Source organism: Adiantum capillus-veneris, chromosome 10, assembly GCF_014529385.1.
Source record: "Adiantum capillus-veneris isolate H3 chromosome 10, ASM1452938v2, whole genome shotgun sequence".
In the NCBI taxonomy this organism is placed as follows: Eukaryota; Viridiplantae; Streptophyta; class Polypodiopsida; order Polypodiales; family Pteridaceae; genus Adiantum; species Adiantum capillus-veneris.
This window is the reverse complement of record NC_140940.1, coordinates 36,128,278-36,152,036: the sequence shown is the minus strand read 5'-3', so window position 1 is coordinate 36,152,036 and position 23,759 is coordinate 36,128,278. Positions and strand designations below refer to the sequence as shown.

General features: G+C 44.6%; 1 protein-coding gene across 7 annotated transcripts in view; it reads right to left on the bottom strand.

The window, feature by feature from the left end:
• LOC147448692 (auxin response factor 6-like) overlaps positions 1–23,759 on the bottom strand; it is a 104,502-nt gene that overhangs the window by 50,576 nt on the left and 30,167 nt on the right. For 3 of the 7 annotated variants that reach the window (XR_015189378.1, XM_086521230.1, XM_086521228.1), the window contains exons 2-6: positions 16,404–16,516; positions 10,212–10,313; positions 10,065–10,121; positions 9,812–9,964; positions 9,329–9,413 (exon numbers count right to left, since the gene is read on the bottom strand). Coding sequence is in view for 6 of the 7 variants with exons in the window: in XM_086521230.1 (XP_086377356.1) it covers positions 9,329–9,413; positions 9,812–9,964; positions 10,065–10,121; positions 10,212–10,313; positions 16,404–16,516 (510 nt within the window). In the remaining variant the exon portion in view is untranslated. Of the gene's footprint in view, positions 1–9,328; positions 9,414–9,811; positions 9,965–10,064; positions 10,122–10,207; positions 10,314–16,403; positions 16,517–23,759 lie in introns of all 7 variants that reach the window. The other 4 variants (XM_086521229.1, XM_086521232.1, XM_086521233.1 and 1 more) reach the window with 4 other exon arrangements.

Sequence of the window (23,759 nt, the reverse complement as noted above, 5' to 3'; positions counted from 1 at the left end):
TGGCTGTGAGTCACGCAGCAAACAACCGCCGCAGCGGTTACAGCATGCAGTGGGAAATTTGTGGATGTATGACTTTGTGAGAAGTCGAGTGAGGTTTTATTGAGCTGGGGGATTCTCGAATGTTGAGATCCTTTCGGTGATACAGGTCTTGGAGCGATCCCTCGAGCATCCTTAGATAGGCAGCTAGGATGTATTGACTGTGAGTTAGACAGTTGGGATTGCATCTTTGCTTTACTGCCGTTGAGGCATTGTCGCAGTCTATGCTTACAGGACAGTGAGAGACAGTACAGGTGCAGGACAGGTTTACCCACAGCTTACAGTGTTAGAGAGACAGTGGTTTTTTGAGCTGTTTTTGGTCTGTTTTTTAGTACACCAGAGCCATTTTACAAAGGAGACTCTGCCGAAATTTATGCAAAATCTGAAGCTTTATTGGTTCATTTGACAGGTTGATATTGGTTCAGAGGACAGTTTACAGGGGAAACTCTGCCAAATTTTTCCCAGGAAAGTAAACCACTGTGAAGCGTAGCTATGGCTGGATCACAGGACACTGCTCTTTACAATATCAAGAAGCTGGATGGAACCAATTTCCCATTGTGGAAGAAGCAGATTTGGCGCATGTTGGTACAAAAGAAGCAGATAAAACCTATAAAGCTCAAGGGGATAAAACCAAAAGATATGGACGAAGATGAATGGAGCGAAATGGATGAATTGGCACTTTCTACCATTATGCTGACTTTGGCAGAAAGCGTTTACTTCAATGTAGCAGACGAGATGTCGGCTTATCAAGCATGGTTAAAGCTCAGTGATCTTTATGAGAAGCAGAGTGCAGCTTCACAGGTATACTGGCTTAAGAAGCTTGTTGACTTGAAGATGAAAGAACGGACACCTATGTCCAATCATTTGAATGAATTCAACACAATCTATAGTCAGTTGTCAGCTCAAGGTGTCAAGTTTGATGAACCTGTTAGAGCTATGTTCCTGTTGATCACATTGCCGGAAAGTTGGGACACTTTTCGCACAGCTTTGAGTAATTCTGCACCTCCAGATGGTTTGAACATAGCAGGTGTAGAAGGAAGTCTGCTTACTGAAGAAACCAATAGAAAGACAATGGACAAAGGCAAAGGAACAGCCTTAGTTGTCAGGGGAAGGACCAAAGAAAAGTACAAAGGTGGAAAGAGGAATCAGTCTCGTAGCAAGTCCCGCAGTGCTAAAGGCAAAAGTGACATAGAATGCTACCATTGTGGCAAGAAGGGTGACATGAAAAGAGACTGCAGAGAATGGAAAGCAGAAAAAGGCAAAGAGAAAGCTGAAGACCATGGTGAGAAGAACAAGTCCTCAATGAAGATTCAAGAAATAAATGTGACAAACACTGTTGCAGAGGATGACAGTCAGGTGTCAGGAGATATCTACTTCTTGAAAAATACAATGGACTCAGCTCTTCTTACAGCATCTGATGGAAATGCACTGAGTGACTAGATTATAGACTCAGGGGCATCACTTCATGTGTCTCCAAACAAGGAGTGGTTTACCTCTTATTTGACCACTAAAGATCATGTTCGGCTAGGCAATGGGCAGACATGTGAGATCTTAGGTTTTGGAGATGTTCAATTGAAGTTTCAGAATGGCTCTTCTTTCACGCTGAAGAATGTGAAACATGTTCCCGCAATTACAAAGAGCTTGATCAGCACAGGTTTACTTGATGATGCTGGCTACGTCACCACTTTTGGACAGAACATGTGGAAGATATCCAGGGGTTCTATGACAGTAGCACATGGAGTAAAGTCTAGAGGACTTTACATGATTTATGTATCAAATGTCTCTAAAAATGTAATCAATGTAACCGAGCAGCCGAACGTTTCTTTGTGGCATAGCCGGTTAGGACATATGTCCAAGAAGGGAATGGAAATCTTGTCTCGTTCTGGTTATTTGCTTGGCTTTTCATTTAATGATTTTGAATTCTGTGAACATTGTCTGTATGGTAAGCAAACACAGCAGCCACATAAGAGATACACAGTTGGCACTTGTTCATAGTGATTTGTGTGGACCTATGCCTAACCTATCTCTAGGGAGAGCTTCTTACTTTATGACATTTATAGATGATTACTCGAGGAAAGTATGGGTTTACTTTCTCAAGCACAAGGATGAAGCGTTTAGTGTTTTCAAAACGTTTGTGACACTTGTGGAGAATCAGAGTGGCAAGAAGCTTAAATGCTTACGCACTGACAATGGTGGAGAGTATGTTTCAAAGGCCTTTCAAGACTTTTGTGAGTCAAAAGGTATAAAACGTGAACTTACTGCTCCTTACAATCCTCCTCAAAATGGTGTTGCTAAGAGGATGAATAGGACCATACAAGAGAAGGTCAGAAGTATGTTGTCTAATGCACAGCTGCCAAATGGGTTTTGGGCTGAAGCTGTATCAACAGCTATTCATCTTGTAAATAGATCTCCTAGCAAGGTTTTGCAGAAGGATTCAGTGCCAGAGATGGTATGGTCAGGCAAGGTGTCCTCATACAACCATCTCAGAGTCTTTGGCTGTGAGGCATATACTCACGTTCCAAAGGAACTTAGGAAACAAACTTGAGCCAAAGAGTAGAAAGTGCATCTTTCTAGGCTATGGTAATTCTGGTGAGATGGGGTACAGACTTTGGGATCCCGAATCCAGAAAGGTTGTCCGCAGCAATGATGTTAACTTTAATGAATCCAAACATCATTCTATACCAGAGAGGGTTGAGGAGATTAGAAGAGTTGTCTTCCAAGAAGATGGACCTGCACGTGCAAGACAAAATGTCAGGGCTCAAGAGGAGCAAGGACAGGATAGATTGGAACCACAGGTTGTGGCTAAGCCTGAGCCACCTATTGTGCGTAGATCTGGACGTGTCACGCGACCTCCTGATAGGTTTGTTCCATCTATGAACTATGTCATGTTGACTGATTGCAATGAGCCTTCATGTTGCAAGGAAGCAGTGCAAATGAAGGACTCCAGGAATTGGCAATTGGCCATGCAGTCAGAGATGACAGCTCTGCATAAAAACCAGACATGGAAGCTAGTTAAATTACCACGGGGCAAAAAGGCTCTACCTTGTAAATGGGTTTACAGGTATAAGATCACCGCTCATGATAGTCAGCCAAAGTACAAAGCAAGGCTTGTTGCCAAGGCCTTTAAGCAAGAACAAGGCATTGACTTTGATGAAGTCTTCTCTCCGGTGGTCAAGATGACTACATTGAGATGCTTTCTTGCATTGGTTGCCATATTAGATTTGGTGTTGCACCAAATGGATGTCAAGACAGCGTTCTTGCATGGTGATTTAGATGTGGAAATTTACATGCAGCAGCCAGAAGGGTTTGTTGAGAAAGGCAAGGAAGATTGGGTATGCCAGTTGTTAAAGAGTCTTTATGGCTTAAAACAATCACAGAGGGCATGGTACCATAAATTCCACAAGTTTATGCTTTCTGAAGGCTACAAACGTAGTGAGTTCGATCACTGTCTATATACAAAGAAGGCTAAGGATGGCAGTTGGCTGATCCTTATTTTGTATGTGGATGACATGTTGATTGCTTGCAAGCACTTGGAAGAAATTTCAGCTTTGAAGTCAAAGATGGCAAAATCGTTTGACATGAAAGACATGGGTGAGGCAAGTCATATACTTGGTATGCGCATTGAGAGAGACAGATCAAGGAAGTTGATTTGGTTATCTCAAACAAAGTATATTGACAAGGTTTTGCAACGTTTCAATATAGAGAAGGGAAAGGCATTGAGTGTTCCATTGCCACCATATGTGAAACTTAGCAAACAAGATTGTCCTGTGTCTGAGGAAGAACAGGCTGAAATGGATAAGATTCCATATGCGTCTGCAGTGGGTAGTTTGATGTATGCAATGATTGCTACTCGCCCAGACATTGCATTTGCAGTGGGAGTAGTAAGTCGATACATGTCAAACCCAGGCAAGAAACATTGGGAGGCAGTGAAAGGAATATTGAGATACCTGAAAGCTACAAAGAGTATGCGTATATGCTATGGGAGTCAGGAGCTAAGTGTAAAGGGTTTTACAGACTCGGATTATGCAGGTGACTTAGACAACCGAAGGTCTACGTCAGGGTATGTCTTTACATTGGCTGGTGGAGCAGTATCATGGCGTTCTAGATTACAAGATTGTGTTACTCAGTCTACTACAGAGGCTGAATATGTTGCAGCATCAGAGGCATGCAAAGAATCAATTTGGCTTAATCGACTAGTAACAGATTTGGGAATCAAAGAAGAGATTCCTGTGTTATATTGTGATAGTCAAAGTGCTATACAATTGGCTCGCAATCCAGTTTATCACTCAAAGACAAAGCATGTGGATGTGAAGTATCATTTCATCTGGGAAATGCTCGAGGATAAGCAACTTCAGCTTGTCAAAGTTCACACCACAGAAAATCCTGCTGATCTACTTACAAAAGGACTTCCCTCAGAGAGCTTTGCGCATTTTCGCAAGCAGTTAGGTGTAGGGTAGTACATCACTTCTCTACATCTCTTGTATATTAGCTTGTATAGTAGCTTCTCTCACATTTAAAGTACCACATTGGACTTTAAGTGGGAGGTTGTTGGGGTATAAAGCCCAATGTGGTCGCCCAGGTAAGTGGGCGGGCCGCCAGGTATGTACACATATTCTTTTGTAAAAACCTAATAAGAACTCACTATGCTCTACACATTACAGTAGAGCGAGTTCACCATATCGTCGTGCTCTTCTTCTCGCACTCTCTCTCGCGTCGCACTTCCGCTCGTACTCCTTCAGTTCCATCCCCAGATGCACTGGTCCCAAACAATCTCTGGTGTAAATGTAGAACGGGTATGTGACCTACCTCCTGATGTCTGGACTGTACTATACTGAAATGAAACGGACAATGTCAAAAGAGCATGATCCACTGCCACACCCACTAGTCTGGCTCCCACTATGAAATCCTAAATACAAGGAATAAAGCTCGGTTGTGCCATAACATAGTCCACTGTACTGGCCCCGTGTCTGTGTGGAAAGCATGTGAAACCGGCTCCTCCAAGAAATCGTTGTAAGCCATTAAGTATGGCTTACCCATGTGTGGTCGTCATCTCTGTGAGGTATCTCCCATACTCCCTCTGCTCTTTATCATGTGAGCATCTGTTAAGTCCCAAGTCACCCACATCCACCTCTCTAAGCATCTCATATGAACTATCGTAGAAGACTGTCTGAGAGTTTCCCGTTCGGGCATTGAAGTATCCTAGGAGGATGATATCACCATCCCTAGAAAACTCCCATATGTCATCGTCTAGTATAGAGAAAGGCGACTGCCCTCTAGATGCAGCATATACTGACGTACTGGGAGGAAAGCAACATAAGGCAATGTATAGAAATCGACCTGTGTCAGCTCTCAGTCTCACCCACATGTATCTAGCATGCTCATCTCTCCGTACAATATGTAGTAGTGGTTGTAGCTCCTCTCTAAATAGCATTGCTACTCCTCCTGAACCTCTACTCCATGCTCAGATCTCATAGCTGTCTTGTGGGTTGTCTCCCATCTATATCCCACCACATGTGGCATCACCTATTCAAGGGCCTAGTGAGTCTCTGAGAAGAATACAATGTCCCTGTCTCTGAAACTGTCCTCAAATGCACCAACGTCCAGCCTCATAGACCCATTACAATTCCAAGTAGCAATCTTCAGTGTGGTCCCATGGGTCTCGCACCGTCATGTAGAGTGCCGCTCTACAATCACCACCGACCGTCTCTATAAAAGGCCATCTTTCCCTTCTGCCTTGCCGCCGTAATCTCTGGCATTACCTCTCTCATATGCGCAAGCTGTGAGAGAGTGAGATCATCACCGAGGAAAATACCTGTCTTCTTGAGAATAGGCCTCTTTTTCAAGAATTTCTTCTTCTCTTCCAAGGAGGGGAAGCGTAGTATGAGAGCTCTCTCTTTTGAAGATTCTCCCACGCCACCACTCTTCTTTCCCACTCTCCATGCCTATGTGTGTGAAGGCTTGTCCACCCCCATCATGCATGTGAGGATTGTGACCACTTTTTCTACATTGTTTATGTCCTTGAGGCCAGATACCCTCACATGTAGAACCCGCATCCTCCTCCTTTGTTCCTCTTCGAGGGTCATGTTAATAAGAGTGGGTGTACAAGGAGCTTCCTTACCTTTCCCTTTCTTGGTGACCTCAATCCATTTTTTGGCCTCTTCTACTTTCTTTTGTGTTGCGGAGATGACCGCGGCCCATGACTTCTTCTCCTCATCTTCCTTGATAATCCGTATTTCTTCTCTCATGGTATTCAATTCTTCCATCATGGATGGCTGAATTTCGCCTTCTTCAAGCCGCCCACTTTTTGCTGCAAGAAGTTCACCTTTGAGAGTTTGGATTGCTTCTTGTGAAGCCGCTTGCTCTTCGACACGAGAAATCCTTTCGCATAGGTTCTTCTTCTCCTCTTTCCATTCCTCCATCTTTTGAAGAAAGGTTGCCTCCATCTCTTTCTTCCACTCCTTCACTTCAACTTCAAGTGTTGATATCCGCTTGTTGGTAATCGAGAACTTCATGTTGAGAGGGAAGCGGGTTATAGCCACTGGAGAGGCCACGTGAAAGGGGGTCAATGGGTAGCCCAATGGAGGGAGACCATGAGAGATAGAGGAAGATTAAAACAACCAAAAAATGCAAGAAACTCTAAAAAATAGCAAGAAACGCTTGTGAAACCCTTACAAACAGAGAAAATCAGCTTCGAAATTTTAAAAAACTGCAACACATATATTTGAAACCCTAAAAAACAGTAAAAAAACAGTGGCGAAACCCTCAAAAACGGTAAAAAGAATAGTTTCAAAATCCTAAAAAATAGCGAGAAACAGTGATGAAACCCTAAAAAACAAAAAAAAACAATGACAAAACCCTAAAAATAGCAAACAAGAGGTGACGAAACCCTAAAAACAGTGAGAGAGTCCAAACCCATGAGAGAGAGAGAGAGAGAGACAGAGAGAGAGAGAGAGAGAGAAATGAAATGAAATGAAATGTTATATTAACGTCTTCAAAAGGCCAAAATGACCTATGAGACCAATCAGTTACAAAATAGTGAATCTAATACCATGTCTGGGTACAAAAGAACTAGAAAAGAACTAGAAGTGGAACAAAATACTACTACTACTACTACAATCTAAAACTACGTGGGTGTAGCAGCTGATACAATAGGTACCCGGTAAACTGGATGTAAGAGAGAGAGAGAGAGAGAGAGAGAGAGAGAGAGAGAGAGAGATGAAATAAAATGTTATATTGGACGTCTTGAAAAGACCAAAATGAACTATGAGACCAAAAGTTACATCCCAATAGAATATGATACTCTATCTAGAAAGCTATGAAAATAGAAACAAACAAAAAAATCGAAAACCTAGGTATGTCATACATCGATGGGTAGGTGGGAGGGGTAACAAAGTAAACATGGTGAACAAGGTAGGGGAGATGAGCGCTAGAGACTATCATATATTTCAGCACATCAATACACGGGAGTAGGGGAATAGCACGCAGAGGCTCAAGGTGTACAACTCCTCATCCCAAAAATCAAGCATTGATCTGTGTCATAGGGTGTCAATGTTCTCCATGCTAAGAAGCTTTACAGGTCGTGCTCTATGTCGATCAATGATGATCCTTATCCACCTATGTATGTGTCTCCAATGATGTGAGGATACTTATAGCCTCGGGTGTCGGGCTCATCCTAGTTGGACAAATCTATCAAGTGATGTCCCTTGTCTAGCAGGTAGTGTCTCCTCTCTGTCGTGTTCCTGCTAAAGAAATCCGTGATTTGTCTCTATGTATACCCTCTCTCAGTGTGATGTCCACCTCTGAGGAAAATCTCTCTGAATCTGCGTACCTCTTAAGAGGTACGTACAATCCCAAACATCTCTGGTCACAGTAATCCATGACCCTGGCCAATGGTCCAAAGCCCTCTGAATAGGCTGTGGAAGCGTCAATGTAGGACTAAAAACTAGGCAGCCGGACCAAAAGTGTCCGGCCAGGACCAAATGCAGCCTAAATGCGAATGCAGTGGGTGGCCAGCCCGGGAGACACGCTAGCTGTACAAGCATGCCTAAGACCATCATGAAGCAATAGAGTGGTGTAACAAATTTTACACTTATTTTCTGATGTGTAGCCCTGCTAGTGAAGACATTTTAGCATCCGTATCCTAAATGAATTATATCTAGCTCATAGAGAGATGTGAACCTTCTATAGATCCTTCCATGAAGCTAATTTAGTATTTTCTGCCAATAGTACCCCAGTTAAAGGCCATTGACACTCGGTATTTTCCTTGGAGTCCTCTACTAAAATGGTATTAGCCCGATGTAGCCCTGTTAGTGAAGACACTTATAGAGAGAAGTGAACCGTCCATGGATCCTTCCAAATGACATCTGATAGATCCTTCCATGAAGCTAACTTAGTAATTAACAGTACCCCAGTTAAAGGTCATTGACACTCAGTATTTTACTTGGAGTCCTCTACTAAAATGGTATTAGCCCACATATAGGATCTTTGGGAATTCCTTGACAGCCATCCTATCTCAATTGATGAGCTTGTACGCATCTTAAGGCAATCCTCTGGGTGAGGAAACTTTTATGGCATCTTCATAAGCTTGATGGTACAGGTATGAGAAGACATTACCTTGCCCTAAACGATAAGTTGAAAATTGATATCTAATTTTATCAGTCCCCGCAATGTCGTTATTTTATGACCTCCTCCACCAACTGAATAAATTGATTGCAGCCGTTACCGGGTCATTACAAATAACAGGTACAACTCTTATGTCTACTAGCACTGAAGCCAAGGTCAATTTTATTGCAATATAATACCTAGTTTACTGCAGACATTCATTCGTAAGCATCAGATATAACTGACACATAAGTGTTGGAGCTCCCACTATTTTCCAGCCGAAGGAAAAGGAAAGCAGTGTGGACAAACCGAAGTTACAATTTTTTTGGAGGCCATGCAAGCCTAATGGAAGTCCTACTGCCATTAACCAATGCCATCAAATATTCACTGGCTGTTACCCATCAACGTCTTTGATGGAGACCCCTCTCAAGGCACCAGAACTTAGAAGCCAATCACACAGAACAGTGTAACGGCCTTTTTTGTATAGGTGCAAATAGTCCGCACCCTTTTGCTTGGGCATGCAATGACAGCATGTTTAAAGCAAGCAACGAGGAGGGACCTTCCTATACGAATGCTTTGAAAAATACATGCTATGTTTCCCAAAACTACCAAACTATTGCTTTAGTCGATCACAATAATAAAGAAACCTTCTCTGCTTACTCAAAGCTTTCCCTGCAAAGAAGTGTAATACCTCTAAAAATGTGGCGAAACCTCCAGTCATTATTATGCAGATCTTTTGCAACAATTTCCTGTGCAGGTGGCTGCAATGAAAAATCCTGGTGATAGAAATACACAGCCATTTGCTTGTCAGTCCATTGCATATTAACAACCGATTATAACGAAGTGCCCCTTCCCTCAGTAATGCACTTTGATTATGCGGTTCTAATGGAAAACGTACTTCAAAAGAGGTTTAATGGTCTTTAACAGAACATGCAGTAGAAACTAATCATTACTCAATCCCCTCGAAACCCTCAAATGCATGCACCTCAGCCCTCTGACATGTTCACTAAAAAGTAGCATGCAGAAAAAGAGAGTGGCCTTTTAGCAGGGGAAATAAAGTACTCCACACCATCCATCATCATCCACTTCAGTATCACGAAAAGATGCAACATGAAGTTAACGTTAGCGTAGTCATGGACAAGCAAGGCCATTTGATAGCATATGGATTTCTTACAAGAGGAGGGAAAACTCTCTCAGCTGCTCGCCTTGGAATTGAAAAGCCACCATGTGTGCTTGTGTCACTCGCTGTTAGCACTTTGGAGAAAAAGATACTGGGCTGCTTGCTTTGAGAACTATTGTCAAGCGCAGTATATGGCTCTCTCTCCTGCTGAAAAGATGAAGAGAGAAAAAGAAAATCCAAATAATTCTATATGACTACATAGCACAAAGTTTCAAAATGAATTGGCTGTCATAAAAGGTAAACATACCACGTTGGCAGGCTGCAGGGTCATCTGACAGTAGACCTCATCCGTTTCAAGGTCAGCCTGATTTCACATTGGATATAGAGATGGATTAGCAAAAAGGAGAATTTATTTATCATCATTCATACCTAATGTAAAATGAAATTTACCTACATGTAGGATTACTTCATGAAGGTGGCACACCAGTTGAGGCGGAAGCTTTGGGTGATAGTTTGATACCTGTGCTGCTACGTCCTGTTGTAAGGATGCAGCCACCTGTCATGAAAGGACTGTTATGATTGTGTACGTCCTCACCCTTCTCTTTGTTGTGAAATAAGCATCAGAACAAATCTCCACACAGCTCCGTCTGTGATGTAATTTTGTGAAAGTGAGGTCGACATGAAGCACCCTCACCCGATGACTAAATAACATCCTGTGCCCAAACAGAGCCATACACCTGAGCTATCCCTATGTTAGCAAGACCCAGACCTGAATGTGCACGAGCAGTGCATACTGAAAAATCCCTATTCGTTCACACTAATTGCAGCATCTTTCATCAATCCTCAAACTAATTTGCTCCTAGGACACAACGGTTGAAACTCTTCAGCCAAGGTGTCATCTTACTATAAGCCTTTTATGCTTGCACTTGTTAACTACTTCAAATGCAGAGTGTCCAACCACTACTCTCTCCCTGGACCCTCCCATAACAGAAAGTTTCACAACGAAAATGTACAAGTTTAATTGCATATCCTCATTAAAAAGCAAGAAGGCTCTAACAGAGCAATTAATTAGTCACCTAAAAAGGCATCGTTCAGTTACCTTACAAATCACATTAATTTTTTGATCTGAAAGAAATGTGCCAGAGCTGCAATTTCCTCAAAGATAGTAGTGAGTATTTCAGAGCTTCATGGTCAGTTATGCTTTGACATTAGTAGAATTCCCCTTTGCCTGCACTAAACTCTTGTTCTATGTTTCATTCTCTAGTTGTAATTTCTTTGCCTTGTCCGCCGGTAGGGAAAAAAACATGTTTTTTGCTATGACCCGGGACCCCCTCTGGAGTGTGCAACCGCCATGCAAGGACTAGAATGAATAGATCTCCCAAGGATTAGACCACTTTGAGTGGACAGAGACTTACCACTTGACCTTGGCAAGACAAATACCTTCCCTACAAAAGAGCACCATCACGGACCTAGGAAGAGGATCTCTAATCTCTTCTTGGACAAGTTCATTGCCTCAATCTACAAACTAGAGTGTCACTTCAGTGCTTTGGATTCCTTTGGAAAGTTTACCCACAAGATGCGGGAGATCAGGTATGATATCATTTCATCCAAAGCCGCCTCAATGACTACACTAGAGACTTGCAACTTAGTTTGTGAGGCCATTTAGTACAAGTTCTCTAGTAAGCAGTTTAAAGACTCTAGGCATCATTTCATGTCACGTGCACATCTAACCCTATGTGCATGTGGACAATCTATAACTTCTACTTCTAGGGTTTAGGACTGTTATGGCAACCTTGTGAGCCTCTCAGAGGATGTGCATGTCCAAGCACTTTAGCTGGTTGCATACCCTCTGATTGCACATGAACATCTACCGGTGTCTACTAGGTGTAGACACTAGGGAGTGTTTGCATTAGTCGTTAGAATGAGCCTAAGTAGTTAGAAGCATATGAAGCACCTCTTATCAATAATATTGATAAGTGACATAATTTATGAGAAGTCGTGGGGACCCATCTAGCATTGCTCCACCTCACCTTGCAGAACCTATAGAGGTGAGCATAATATTGATAAGTGACATAACTTATGAGAAGTCGTGGGATCCATCTAGCATTGCTCAACCTCACCTTGCAAAACCTATAGAGGTGAGCCTTGGCTCACCAATGTATCATCAGATCAGTACCTGCATGGGCAGCCAGCGCCCTCAAAACCTGAGCTTCTCCTAGTATTTTTCATCAGCCTCAAAAGCTCACCATCCACTTGCGTTTCCAGCCATCAGAGTTCCCAACTGAGTAAATGGGCAGAAAATGAGGGCATATGAGCAGCAGGACAGGCTGGATTCAGGAGGGGTTTCTCCACCCTAGACCATATTCTTACACTCAGAGCCATTATTGAGGAGGGTAGGGCACATGGGAAACGGATGTATTGTTGCTTTGTGGATTTCCGCAAAGCACTCGACACAGTACCGAGAGCCAGATTGATGCGCAGGTTACAGGACTTGAGAGTGCCCACAGAGATCATTTGGGGGATCATGCCTTTATACGGCTCAGTGATTGGCCACGTACACACTCCTGAGGGGATTTCTGACATTGTGCATTCCACTATTGGTGTGAAGCAGGGGTGTCCTCTGTCCCCTACACTATTTGGTATGTATGTAGATGAGGTTTCTGACTACATTGACAGAGAAGGCGATAGAGGTGCTCAGCTAGCAGGGACATGGATCCCTTTGTTACTATATGCTGATGATATTGTGTTGATATCAGAGTCACCAGAGGGCATGCAGAGACAATCGGATGCATTACACAGCTTTGCGGAGGATAGTAGATTGTCTGTGAACCTTGGTAAAACCAAGGTTATGGTATTTAACACTACTCCGCAGTGGGTCAGGAGATCGGTACCTACACTCGTATATGGTCAGGACACTATGGAATACACAGATGCATATACATATCTTGGGGTGGTATTCTCGGGACCGAGGTTTGCTCTGAGGAGAGCAGCAGAGACTAGACTATCTAGAGCATATGCAGCACTGGGAGGGCTAGAGAGGATGTGTTCGTAGGTTCAGTTTCAGGAACCACGAACAAAGCTATGGCTTTTTGATACTTTGGTTACTTCAGCTATGCTTTATGGGGTACAGGTGTGGGGACCATCTGTGGATCATGATAGGTGGAGGAACATGGAGAGGCCCTTGGTATAGTCCTCCGTACCACATGCGATTATTCGAGCGGAGCTAGCAGCCCCTCCTATAGAGATTGAGGCTATTACCAGATCAGTGTCCTTTTTGCACAGCCTATGGGATACACGTGGAGGCAGATACGCTAGATTGGCTCTGGAGTCTTCTAGACAGTTAGCGACGCAGGGAGACACATCATGTTGGTATGCGCAGATGACCTCTTGGTTTCAGAGGCATGGTTTCAGCCTAGATACAATGCCTCCTTTTCAGTATTCCCTGGATGCACCTTCACTACCAGTCACACGGATGGAGATCACTAGACTTATTCGTCAGGATCTTATACAGTTGGACACCAGGAGGACATGGGTAGAGCCAGTGCAGGAGTTGGGCACGAAGATGGCTTTCTACAAGGAGCATCTTCTCCAACTCTCGGGAGATGGGTTTGTGATTCGTCCGAGGTACATGGACACTCATTTGTCTCATAGTTTGTGATGCGCTATAGGTCAGATCCGCACATCCTCGCACCATTTGGAGATTGAGACGGGCAGATTCAGAGGGATACCACCGGAGAGCAGGATATGTAAATTATGCGGTACAGAGCCAGAGACAGTTACATTACATATGCCACTGCACTGTGTATTATGAGATACGAGGGCGCTTCCATTGCTTATTCAGGGAGGGCTTTGGACCCCTAGATAGAGTCATGAAGTATGAGGATCAGAGATGCCTTGGCTTATATCTACTTGAGCTACAGAGGCATAGGGATAGTCTGTTGAGGAAACATGGGACACGACAGTCACAGAAACCGATCACTGATTTCTTTGGATCGGGAAAGCCAGGAGAGCAGCCACCAGCGCAGAGTTGTGCCCGCGTGCATACCAGAGGCACCCTCATTGACAGGGCGATTCAGCTTGGGAGATCGAGGCGACCACGACCGAGACAGAGGAGCACACTCCATCGACGGAGACTTCAGCAGAGGATCAGGGACATCCTAGCACGACATCCGGAGTGTCATTGAGAACTTACTCTACACTTCATTTTCACTATCACTACTCACTTCTCATTTTTATTTTTTTGCATTCAGTACCTTTGTAATTTTGTATTGAGACATTGTACTAGTTTCACCACTTTGTATCAGCTGGTCTCATAGGTCATTTTGGCCTTTTGAAGATGTTAATATATCATATCATATCATATCTTGGGATAGTTTCCTACGACGTTAAAACTCTCTTCTTCTTCTTCTTCTTCTTCTTCTTCTTCTTCTTCTCTCTCTCTCTCGCCTGCCTCCATTCCAGTACTCCTTGGATGCACCCTCCCTTTCTCGCACACGAATGGAGACCACTAGACTTATACGTCACGATTTGATTCAACTAGATAGCAGAAGCACATGGATACAGCCGGTACAAGAGTTGGGCACGAAGGATGGCTTTCTATAGAGAGCATCTCCTCCGACTAACAGAGGATGGATATGTGATCAGACCGACCTATATGGACACTCATTTATCCTATGGGATACGATGTGCTATTGGTCATGCGCACATCATCACATCGAGACTGGCAGATTTAGGAGAGTACCAGCAGAAGCCAGGATATGCCAGTTATGTCATATAGAGCCAGAGACAAAGTTACATTACATTTGTCATTGTCCGGTATACTACAAGATACAAGGCCGCTTTCACTGTCTATTCAGAGAGGGCTTTGGACGTTGGCTAGAGTTATGAGATATCAAGATCAGAGATGCCTCTGGTTGTTTTGCTAGAGTTGCACAGACACAGGGAAAGTCGCTTGAGGAGCTCAGGTGGTGGGAGACATTCGCAGAGGGAGATCACCGACTTCTTTAGAGCAGGGACTCAACAACCGGATGAGCATGCTTCGCAGCAGACTTCAAAGCCCACTTCTACCAGAGAGATATATTAGTGGACACAGCCACTGAGCTCGGGAGAGCTAGACGTCCACGTCTACCACGACATCGACGGAGGCTCTTCCAGAGAGAATCAGGACTATTTTAGCACGACATGGGAGACGCCCAGTACGATTATTTACAGAGGCGGACATTGACGAATCTCTTCGGTGATGGATGCATTACTTTCTCGGACAACGCCCGATGTCGGGCATCCTTGGGCATGGATGATGATGATGATGATTTTCAGGCTGACAATTTGAGTCTTTTAGTCTTTCACTTTACTTCATTTTATTTTTGTACCCAAACATTGGATCAGATCCACAAGGATTGTATCAGTTTGGTCTCATAGAAAGAAAAGAACTATGACCTGATCTCTGTAAAGAGCATCTTCAGTGGAAGCGGCTATGTCCTGTGAGTATGCACGATCAGCTCTCCCCGGCCTCTAATGGCTGTCTTGATGCCTTGAAAGCTCTGCATGAGGACCTATCTGGAGGTAACTCTCTTATCCTCTATATGAAACACACCGAGGCCTCCACTAGCACAGGTGGAAGTAGCCGACCTGCTCTAATAATATCATGTGGAATCGAGGGTTTGTTACAGATCATATATAAAAGAATCATGATCTGTAGCCTCTCTATGATATACCTGTCCACTATGAGGCCATGACAGTGTTGCTGCATACATCACAGCGGGAGTACCAATGTGCCAAATAGCATCCCTTTCTGCATGGGCCCTGAAATGTGCCAGGTAGCACCAGCACTTTGTACCCTCTAGTGAGCCAATCTCAGGCTGCACTTGCCCTTCTCACCCATCCTTGTCCTTGACTATTCAATCTGGCTCTCCGAATGCTGACATGGGGGGTTTTGCTATTTGTGGAGTTATCTAAACAGCTGGTTGGTGGTGCAGATCTTTCCTGTCCATCTTGAGTCCTCTCTCTTGTTCTGATTAGTAGGTCACTAGGAGGGATTTTTTACTCTAGTGTTTTATCCGTTTCATAAATTTTTTGCCATTCTACACAAATTTTATGTGGAAGGCTTGCCCCAACTGACACACCAGCAGAATTGGGCCCTCAAGAAGTCATGGACCACTGCAGGTGCTCCCGGCCATTTGCTTTTACAAATCACAGCAATACAGTCTGGTCATATTACCACCCCACCCTCTACTATCAAAGAGCACGAAGCCGTTCCCACATAATTGAGCAGGTTACAGAAAAGTTCAGGGGCTGGGGTAACAAGCTATTGTTTGAACCCACGTTATAACACCTTTCCTATGTTGCTGCATGCTCTTACATGTGCCCATACGGACGAACTTAGTCTTAAAGTTAAGATCTTTAGACTCAAGCTTGGTTGGCGTTAAGTGATCAAGAATTACCAATTTAAGCATACATATGTCAGCCAGAAAGAGAGAACGTCACCCAAGAGGGAAGAAGCTCAACAGAAGTTATGTGTATGCCATCTTTGATGCCCACATGTTTAGCACTTCACCCAAGCAAAAAAATGAATAGTTTTCATCTAATATATACCAAAGTAGTTTGAAAACTGGGATTCTTGATGGAATAGGTTTCCCAGAAATAGTACCTGCTCACTATGACCCTGCGGAAAGTAAACACAGTAACTTCCAACGTTTGGTAGAGAAACAAGAGGCCCAGCGCATGCATGCCAAAGCTCTGAATTGATATCTTTTCTCCCTTCTGCATGATTTTTTTTGTTTTTTTTAATCTCTCTCTCTCTCTCTCTCTCTCTCTCTCTCTCTCTCTCTCTCTCTCTCTCTCTCTCATGCCACATGTGAAGGGGTATTTATGGGAAACAGCTGGTCGACCAGACAAGAGATCTCTACGAGGTAGCTGGGGTTCAGGAGGAGTAGCAGTCTTATTTAAAGAGGAGCTGAAACCACTACTACAGGTTATCAGGAAAGATGAACAAGCAAGGTATATGTGGGTGAGAATGAGAGCCGAGACAGGTAGATTTCTATATATCGCTATATGCTACTTCCCTCCAAGCACATCAGTCTACTCCTCACCTAAAGGACAGTCCCCTTTCTCCATATTGAATAATGACATATGGGAGTTCTCTAGAGATGGAGACATCGTTCTCTTAGGAGACTTTAATGCCAGAACGGCCAACTCTCAAGCAGTATTCTATGATACTTCCGAGAAAATGCTCAGAGAAGTGGATTTATCACAGGAGGGGCTTACTAGAAACTCACAGGATAAAGAACACACTGAATATGGGAGACATCTCATGGAGATGGCAACTACACATGGTTTGGCCATACTTAATGGTCTAGAGGATTTCCCTTTATCTGGGGGATTCACATGCTTCCCGCACAAGCATGGGGCCAGTACAGTGGATTATGTCATGACTTCACCAAGCTTTATTTCTAGTATCGAGGACTTTAAGGTAGGACCCAGACCGGTTGGGATTGCAGTGGATCATGCTCTCTTGACCTTATCAATCTCCTTCCAATACAATGCCTCTCAAGTACAAAGGAAGAAGACACACACAAGATATACTTTCACGGCAGAGACTGACTCGGTCTATGTGGAAAAGATCTATAATAGGATGTGGGCAGCTGAGCCAGTATATACTGTAGAGGAGATTACTTCTCAGCTAACAGAGATACTACATGGAGCAGCACAAGAGGCATATCCACATACTCAGCCTGATCAAAAGAGAGGATCTGGGAACATGCCTCAAAACAGTTGGTACGACGAGGAATGCAGAGAGACGAGAACCCAGGTCCAGAAAGAGCTTACACTCGGGATCATCACATATAAGCAGTCTCGGATTGCTCTTGGGCGTATAGTACGTCGCAAGAAAAGGGCATTTTTAGCCAAACTGGAGAAGGATTTATATCAGCTCTTCTTGAGTCAGGACTCACATGAGGCCTGGCGTTTATTTCACGAGCACTCACCGCCTCCGACAATTACTTCTCCTGAGATTTGGGGTCAATATGTAACATCATTATATACGGTATCTGGACAGCCTCCATTACCAGATCCGCTAGAGCCATGCCCTGCTACTAGTACTTTCTTTACTACGGAAATGGTGGAAAAAGCCATTGATAAGATGAAGACAAGAAGAGCATATGATCATGAGGGTTTAGTAGCAGAACATCTGATCCATGCAAGGGATCTACTTTCAGAAGTCCTTGCTCGTCTGTTTAATCGGGTCATGTGTGAAGGATTACCTGAATCTTGGAAATTATCTACTATCGTACCTATTTTCAAGTCAGGGGATCCTATGATACCCGAGAACTACCGTACCATTATGGTGGGTCACACATTGACCCGACTGTACGCATCCATTCTGGAACAAAAATTGAGTAGATGGGCAGAGAATGAGGGCATAAGGGCAACAGGACAAGCTGGATTCAGGAGGGGTTATTCCACTTTGGATCATATTCTTACGCTCAGAGCCATTATTGAGGAAGGAAGAGCAAGCGGGAGGAGGATGTATTGTTGCTTTGTGGATTTTCGAAAAGCTTTTGATACAGTACCAAGGGCCATATTGATGCGCAGAATGCAAGAGTTAGGGGTCCCCAAAGAGGTTATCTGGGGGATCATGGCCTTATACGGGTCAGTAACTGGTTATGTACGTACTCCAGAAGGGGATTCCGACATTGTTCATTCCACTGTTGGAGTAAAGCAGGGATGCCCACTGTCCCCTACTTTATTTGGTATGTATATAGATGAGGTATCATATTACATTGATAGAGAGGGTGACAGAGGTGCTCAACTTGCAGGGTCATGGATCCCTTTGTTGTTGTATGCAGATGATATTGTATTGATAGCAGAATCACCAGATGGAATGCAGAGGCAGTTAGATGCATTACATAAATTCGCGGAAGACAGCGGACTGTCGGTAAACTTGGGTAAAACCAAAGTTATGGTGTTTAACACCACACCGCAGTGGGTTAGGAGATCGGCACCTACATTTGCATATGGCCAGGATACAGTAGAGTACACAAATGCATACACATACCTTGGTGTGGTATTTATAGGACCGAAGTTTACTCTTAAGAAAGCAGCGGTTGCTAGATTGTCCAGAGCCTCTGCGGCCTTGGGAGGGTTGGAGAGGATGTGTTCACAAGTGCAGTTTCAGGAACCACGAACAAAACTTTGGCTCTTTGATACTGTGGTGGCTTCGGCTATGCTTTATGGGGTCCAGATTTGGGGACCATCTGTGGATCAGGATAATTGGAAGTCAATGGAGAGAACTTTGGTATCTATGATTTCCCGAATGATTAGAGCCAAGGCCTCCGTACCACACGCGATTACTCGAGCGCAACTAGCTGCCCCTCCGATAGAAATTGAAGCTCTTACCAGATCAGTGTCCTTTATACATGGTTTGTGGGATACAAATAATTGCCGATATACTAGATTGGCCCTCGAATCCTCTCGACAATTAGCAATGAAAGGAGATACATCATGCTGGTATGCGCAACTGTCCTCGTGGTTTCAGAGACACGGGTTCAGTATGGAAAGATTACCCCCCTTCCAATACTCTCTTGAGGCTCCATCACTGGCAATCACACGAACGGAGATTAATAAAATCATCCGCCAGAATCTTATACAGTTGGACACCAAGAGGACATGGGTAGACCCTACACAAGAATTGGGCACGAAGATGGCCGACTACAAAGAAAACTTCCTACAGCTATCTGAAGATGGTTTTGTGATTCGCCCGAGCTACATGGATACCCACCTGTCTCATGGTTTGAGATGTGCTATTGGTCAGATTCGTACATCCTCACACCAGCTGGAAATTGAATTTGGCAGATTTAGGGGAATCCCACCTGAGAGCAGAATTTGCAAGTTATGCGGAATGGAGCCGGAGACAGAATTACATTACATCTGTCATTGCACCGTATACTATGAGATACGTGGGCGTTTCCATTGCCTATTTAAAGAAGGCTTTGGACCTCTACATAGAGTCATGCAATACCAAGATCAAAGGTGCTTAGGCCTGTACCTACTGGAACTACATCGGCACAGGGATAATCTAATGAGAAGACAAAGAGCACTACAGCCTCAGAGGCAGATCACAGATTTCTTCGGATAGAGAGAAGCAGGAATGGAAGGAGAAGCAAGAGGCCAGCAGCGAGCACAAAGGAGTACCCACATTCATACCAAAAGCACCCTCATTGACAGGGCGATCGAGCTTAGGAAATTGAGGCGACCACAACCGAGATGCAAAAGCACACTTCACCAGAGGAGACTACAACAAAGGATTAGAAGCATTCTAGCCAGACACCTAGAATCCTCCTAAGAAGTTTATCTGTATTTAGTTTTTCGCATTTATTTTCACACTTTCACACTTTTCGGACATTGGAACAGATTCACCACTTTTGTATCAGTTTGGTCTCATAGGTCACTCTGGCCTTTTGAAGACGTTAATACAACATTTCATTTCATTTCATTTCTCTCTCTCTCTCTCTCTCTCTCTCTCTCTCTCTCTCTCTCTCTCTCTCTCTCTCTCTCTCTCTCTCTCTCTCTCATGGTTTGAGATGTGCTATTGGTCAGATTCATACATCCTCACACCAGCTGGAAATTGAATTTGGCAGATTTAGGGGAATCCCACCTGAGAGCAGAATTTGCAAGTTATGCGGAATGGAGCCGGAGACAGAATTACACTACATATGCCATTGCACCGTATACTATGAGATACGTGGGCGTTTCCATTGCCTATTTAAAGAAGGCTTTGGACCTCTAGATAGAGTCATGCAATACCAAGATCAAAGATGCTTAGGCTTGTACCTACTGGAAATACATCGGCACAGGGATAATCTAATGAGAAGACAAAGAGCACTACAGCCTCAGAGGCAGATCACAGATTTCTTCGGATCGAGAGAAGCAGGAGGGGAAGGAGAAGCAAGAGACCAGCAGCCAGCGCAAAGGAGTACCCACATCCATACCGAAGGCACCCTCATTGACAAGGCGATTGAGCTTGGGAAATCGAGACGACCACGACCGAGATGCAGAAGCACACTCCACCGGAGGAGACTACAACAAAGGATTAGAAGCATTCTAGCAAGACACCCAGAATGCTCCTAAGCAGTTTATTTAATACTTTGTATTTAGTTTTTCACATTTATTTTCACACTTTCACACTTTTCACACTTAGTACTTTAGTACTAAGGTACCCAGACTTTGTAACAGATTCACCACTTTTGTATCAGTTTGGTCTCATAGGTAATTCTGGCCTTTTTGAAGACATTAATATAACATTTCATTTCATCTCTCTCTCTCTCTCTCTCTCTCTCTCTCTCTCTCTCTCTCTCTCTCTCTCTCTCTCTCTCTCTCTCTCTCTCTCTCTCTCTCAGTTCTTGTACAACCAGCACAAGAATTGGGCACGCAGATGGCTTTCTACAAAGACCACCTTCTCCAGCTTACGGAAGATGGTTTTGTGACGAGACCCAGATACATGGATACCCACTTGTCTCATGGGATACGATGTGCTATTGGCCAGTTACGCACATCGTCTCACCAGCTGCGGATTGAAACTAGGAGATACAGCGGAGTACCAGCAGAGGCCAGGACATGCCCCTTGTGTGACATGGAACCTGAGACAGAGCTGCATTATACATGCCGCTGCCCCGTCTACTACGAGATACGAGGCCGCTTCCATTGCTTGTTCAGAGAGGGTTTTGGACCACTCGCAAGAGTAATGGGATACGAAGATCAAAGATGCCTGGGTTTGTTCTTGCTCGAGCTGCGCAGACACAGAGAGAGCCTGATGAATGGCGAGGCTAACCAGTCTCAAAGACGGATAACAGACTTCTTCAGAGCAGACACGGGACAGCAGCAAGAGCCACTCCCACAGCAGAGCTCCCACTCGTCTCACACCAGAGGCACACTGATCGACCGAGCGATTGAACTGGGGAAATCCAGGCGCCCACGACTGCGAAGGACTACACAGCATCGACGGAGGCTACGTCAAAAGATTCGGAGCACGCTGGCCAGGCATGCACGACGCCCGGTCAGACTACTAAACATGGAGGAAATTGATGAGATTCGCCAACGACCGATGCTAGATCATTTGTGAATCAGCTATCCCAACAAGCCGCCCAGTGTTGCTTAGTTTTCTGCTTAGCTCACATCGACCAATCTAGAATCCCATAGTATATATCTTTGTTTTGTACTGTTGTTAGGTTATTTTGTTACTCTGACTTTGTATCAGATCCACCACCTTGTAACTTTCTGGTCTCATAGGTCACTATGGCCTTTTGAAGACGTTAATATAACATTTCATTTCATTTCTCTCTCTCTCTCTCTCTCTCTCTCTCTCTCTCTCTCTCTCTCTCTCTCTCTCTCTCTCTCTCTCTCTCTCTCTCTCTCTAGCTATCCCAACTAGCTGCTTAGTTCACACCTAGTAGTTTAGGATTCCATAGTATTTTATTGTGGCATTTGTCATTTCATTTTTGTCATCTTGTTACCCTGACTCTGACTTTGTATCAGATCCACCACATTGTAACTTTCTGGTCTCATAGGTCACTTTGGCCTTTTGAAGACGTTAATATAACATTTCATTTCATCTCTCTCTCTCTCTCTCTCTCTCTCTCTCTCTCTCTCTCTCTCTCTCTCTCTCTCTCTCTCTCTCTCTCTCTCTCTCTCTCTCTCTCTCTCTCTCGGTAACAGACTGTAAAAAATGGATATAACTAGCCACATGGACAAACTATAGAAAAAGGAGAGTCGACACAACATGATGGAGTTCCAAGCCAAAATACACTGGCCCCAAAGACTGGCGCCCCTTTCGGTATTTCTTTTTTTTTTTTTCCGAGAAAAAGATCCTTCTATTAGTTAATGAAAGCTGCCCGTAGGGCTACAACCACCTCTGCAAGAGAGGGCTACAACAAACATGATGGGGAGACTCTCCCAATGAAAGAACAACGTATATACAATGAGGCTAAATCAAGCAATGGGAGGAGGGAAGAGCCACACAGGTGGTCGGTAGTGCCATCTGAGCACACCCTGGACAATGGTATAGAAAGGCCTAGGGCGCCAGAGTCGAAGGAAAGCCTCGCGGCGCTCCCGCATGCGGTCGGAGCTGCCTTGTAGTCCCTCAAGCTGTCTTCTGAGAGTATGGATCAGCTCTAGCCAAAAGTCACGAACAGTCTCTGCTTGTGGCACAGAGCGGGCCTCAAAAATGCGGAAACAGCGGGCCCGCCAAATGAACCACAGTGTCAGGCCACTGATGAGCTCCCAACACTTCTCTCTCTCACTGCACCACTCCTGTGGAGTAAGCTCTGTAGCAGGTTGGAGTGTAGGACGCCCCCCTTGTATCACCATCATCCTGCTGGTGGAAGATAGCTCAAACTAAAGTGCCGGGCCCGTGAGAGTGGACCAAGCCGCTGCCCCCCAAGTGTACTGTCTAGCCGTGGAGAGAGTAGGCATCAACCGAAGAACTCGTAGCCACACCTGCTGGGCCGAGGGACAGCCCCAAAGACAATGACGCTGACTCTCCACCAACTGGTCACAGGCTGCACATGCGGCCGAGAGACCACTATGCACAAGCCAGCTCCCTACTGCTGTAGCTTTGTGTGCAACCAGCCACTGAAACAAAGTGACGCGCCTCGGCTGTCTGGAGTCCCACAGCCTCTACCAAAAGGCTGCCAAGAACTCGTCTGTGAGGCCCTCCTCCTGCCAATGACGTGCTGCAGCGAGGCGGGCCTCTCTGTGCTGCAAGTATATGACGTCCAAGCCGAACAATGTACTGAAAGAAGGGGACTCCTGGGTGGTCTGTAGAAGAGAAGGGGTCCCTCCATAGCTACTCACCAGGATCCCACTATACTCGTGCCAATGGACAACACTCCCAAGCCCATAGCCTCCAGTGTCCAATCTCAAGAGCTGCTGGGTCAGGGTCTATGACGCAAGTCCTCCCACAGATGCCCACAACTCGGATCCTCTGAAAACGGCACTCTGCTACCTGCGG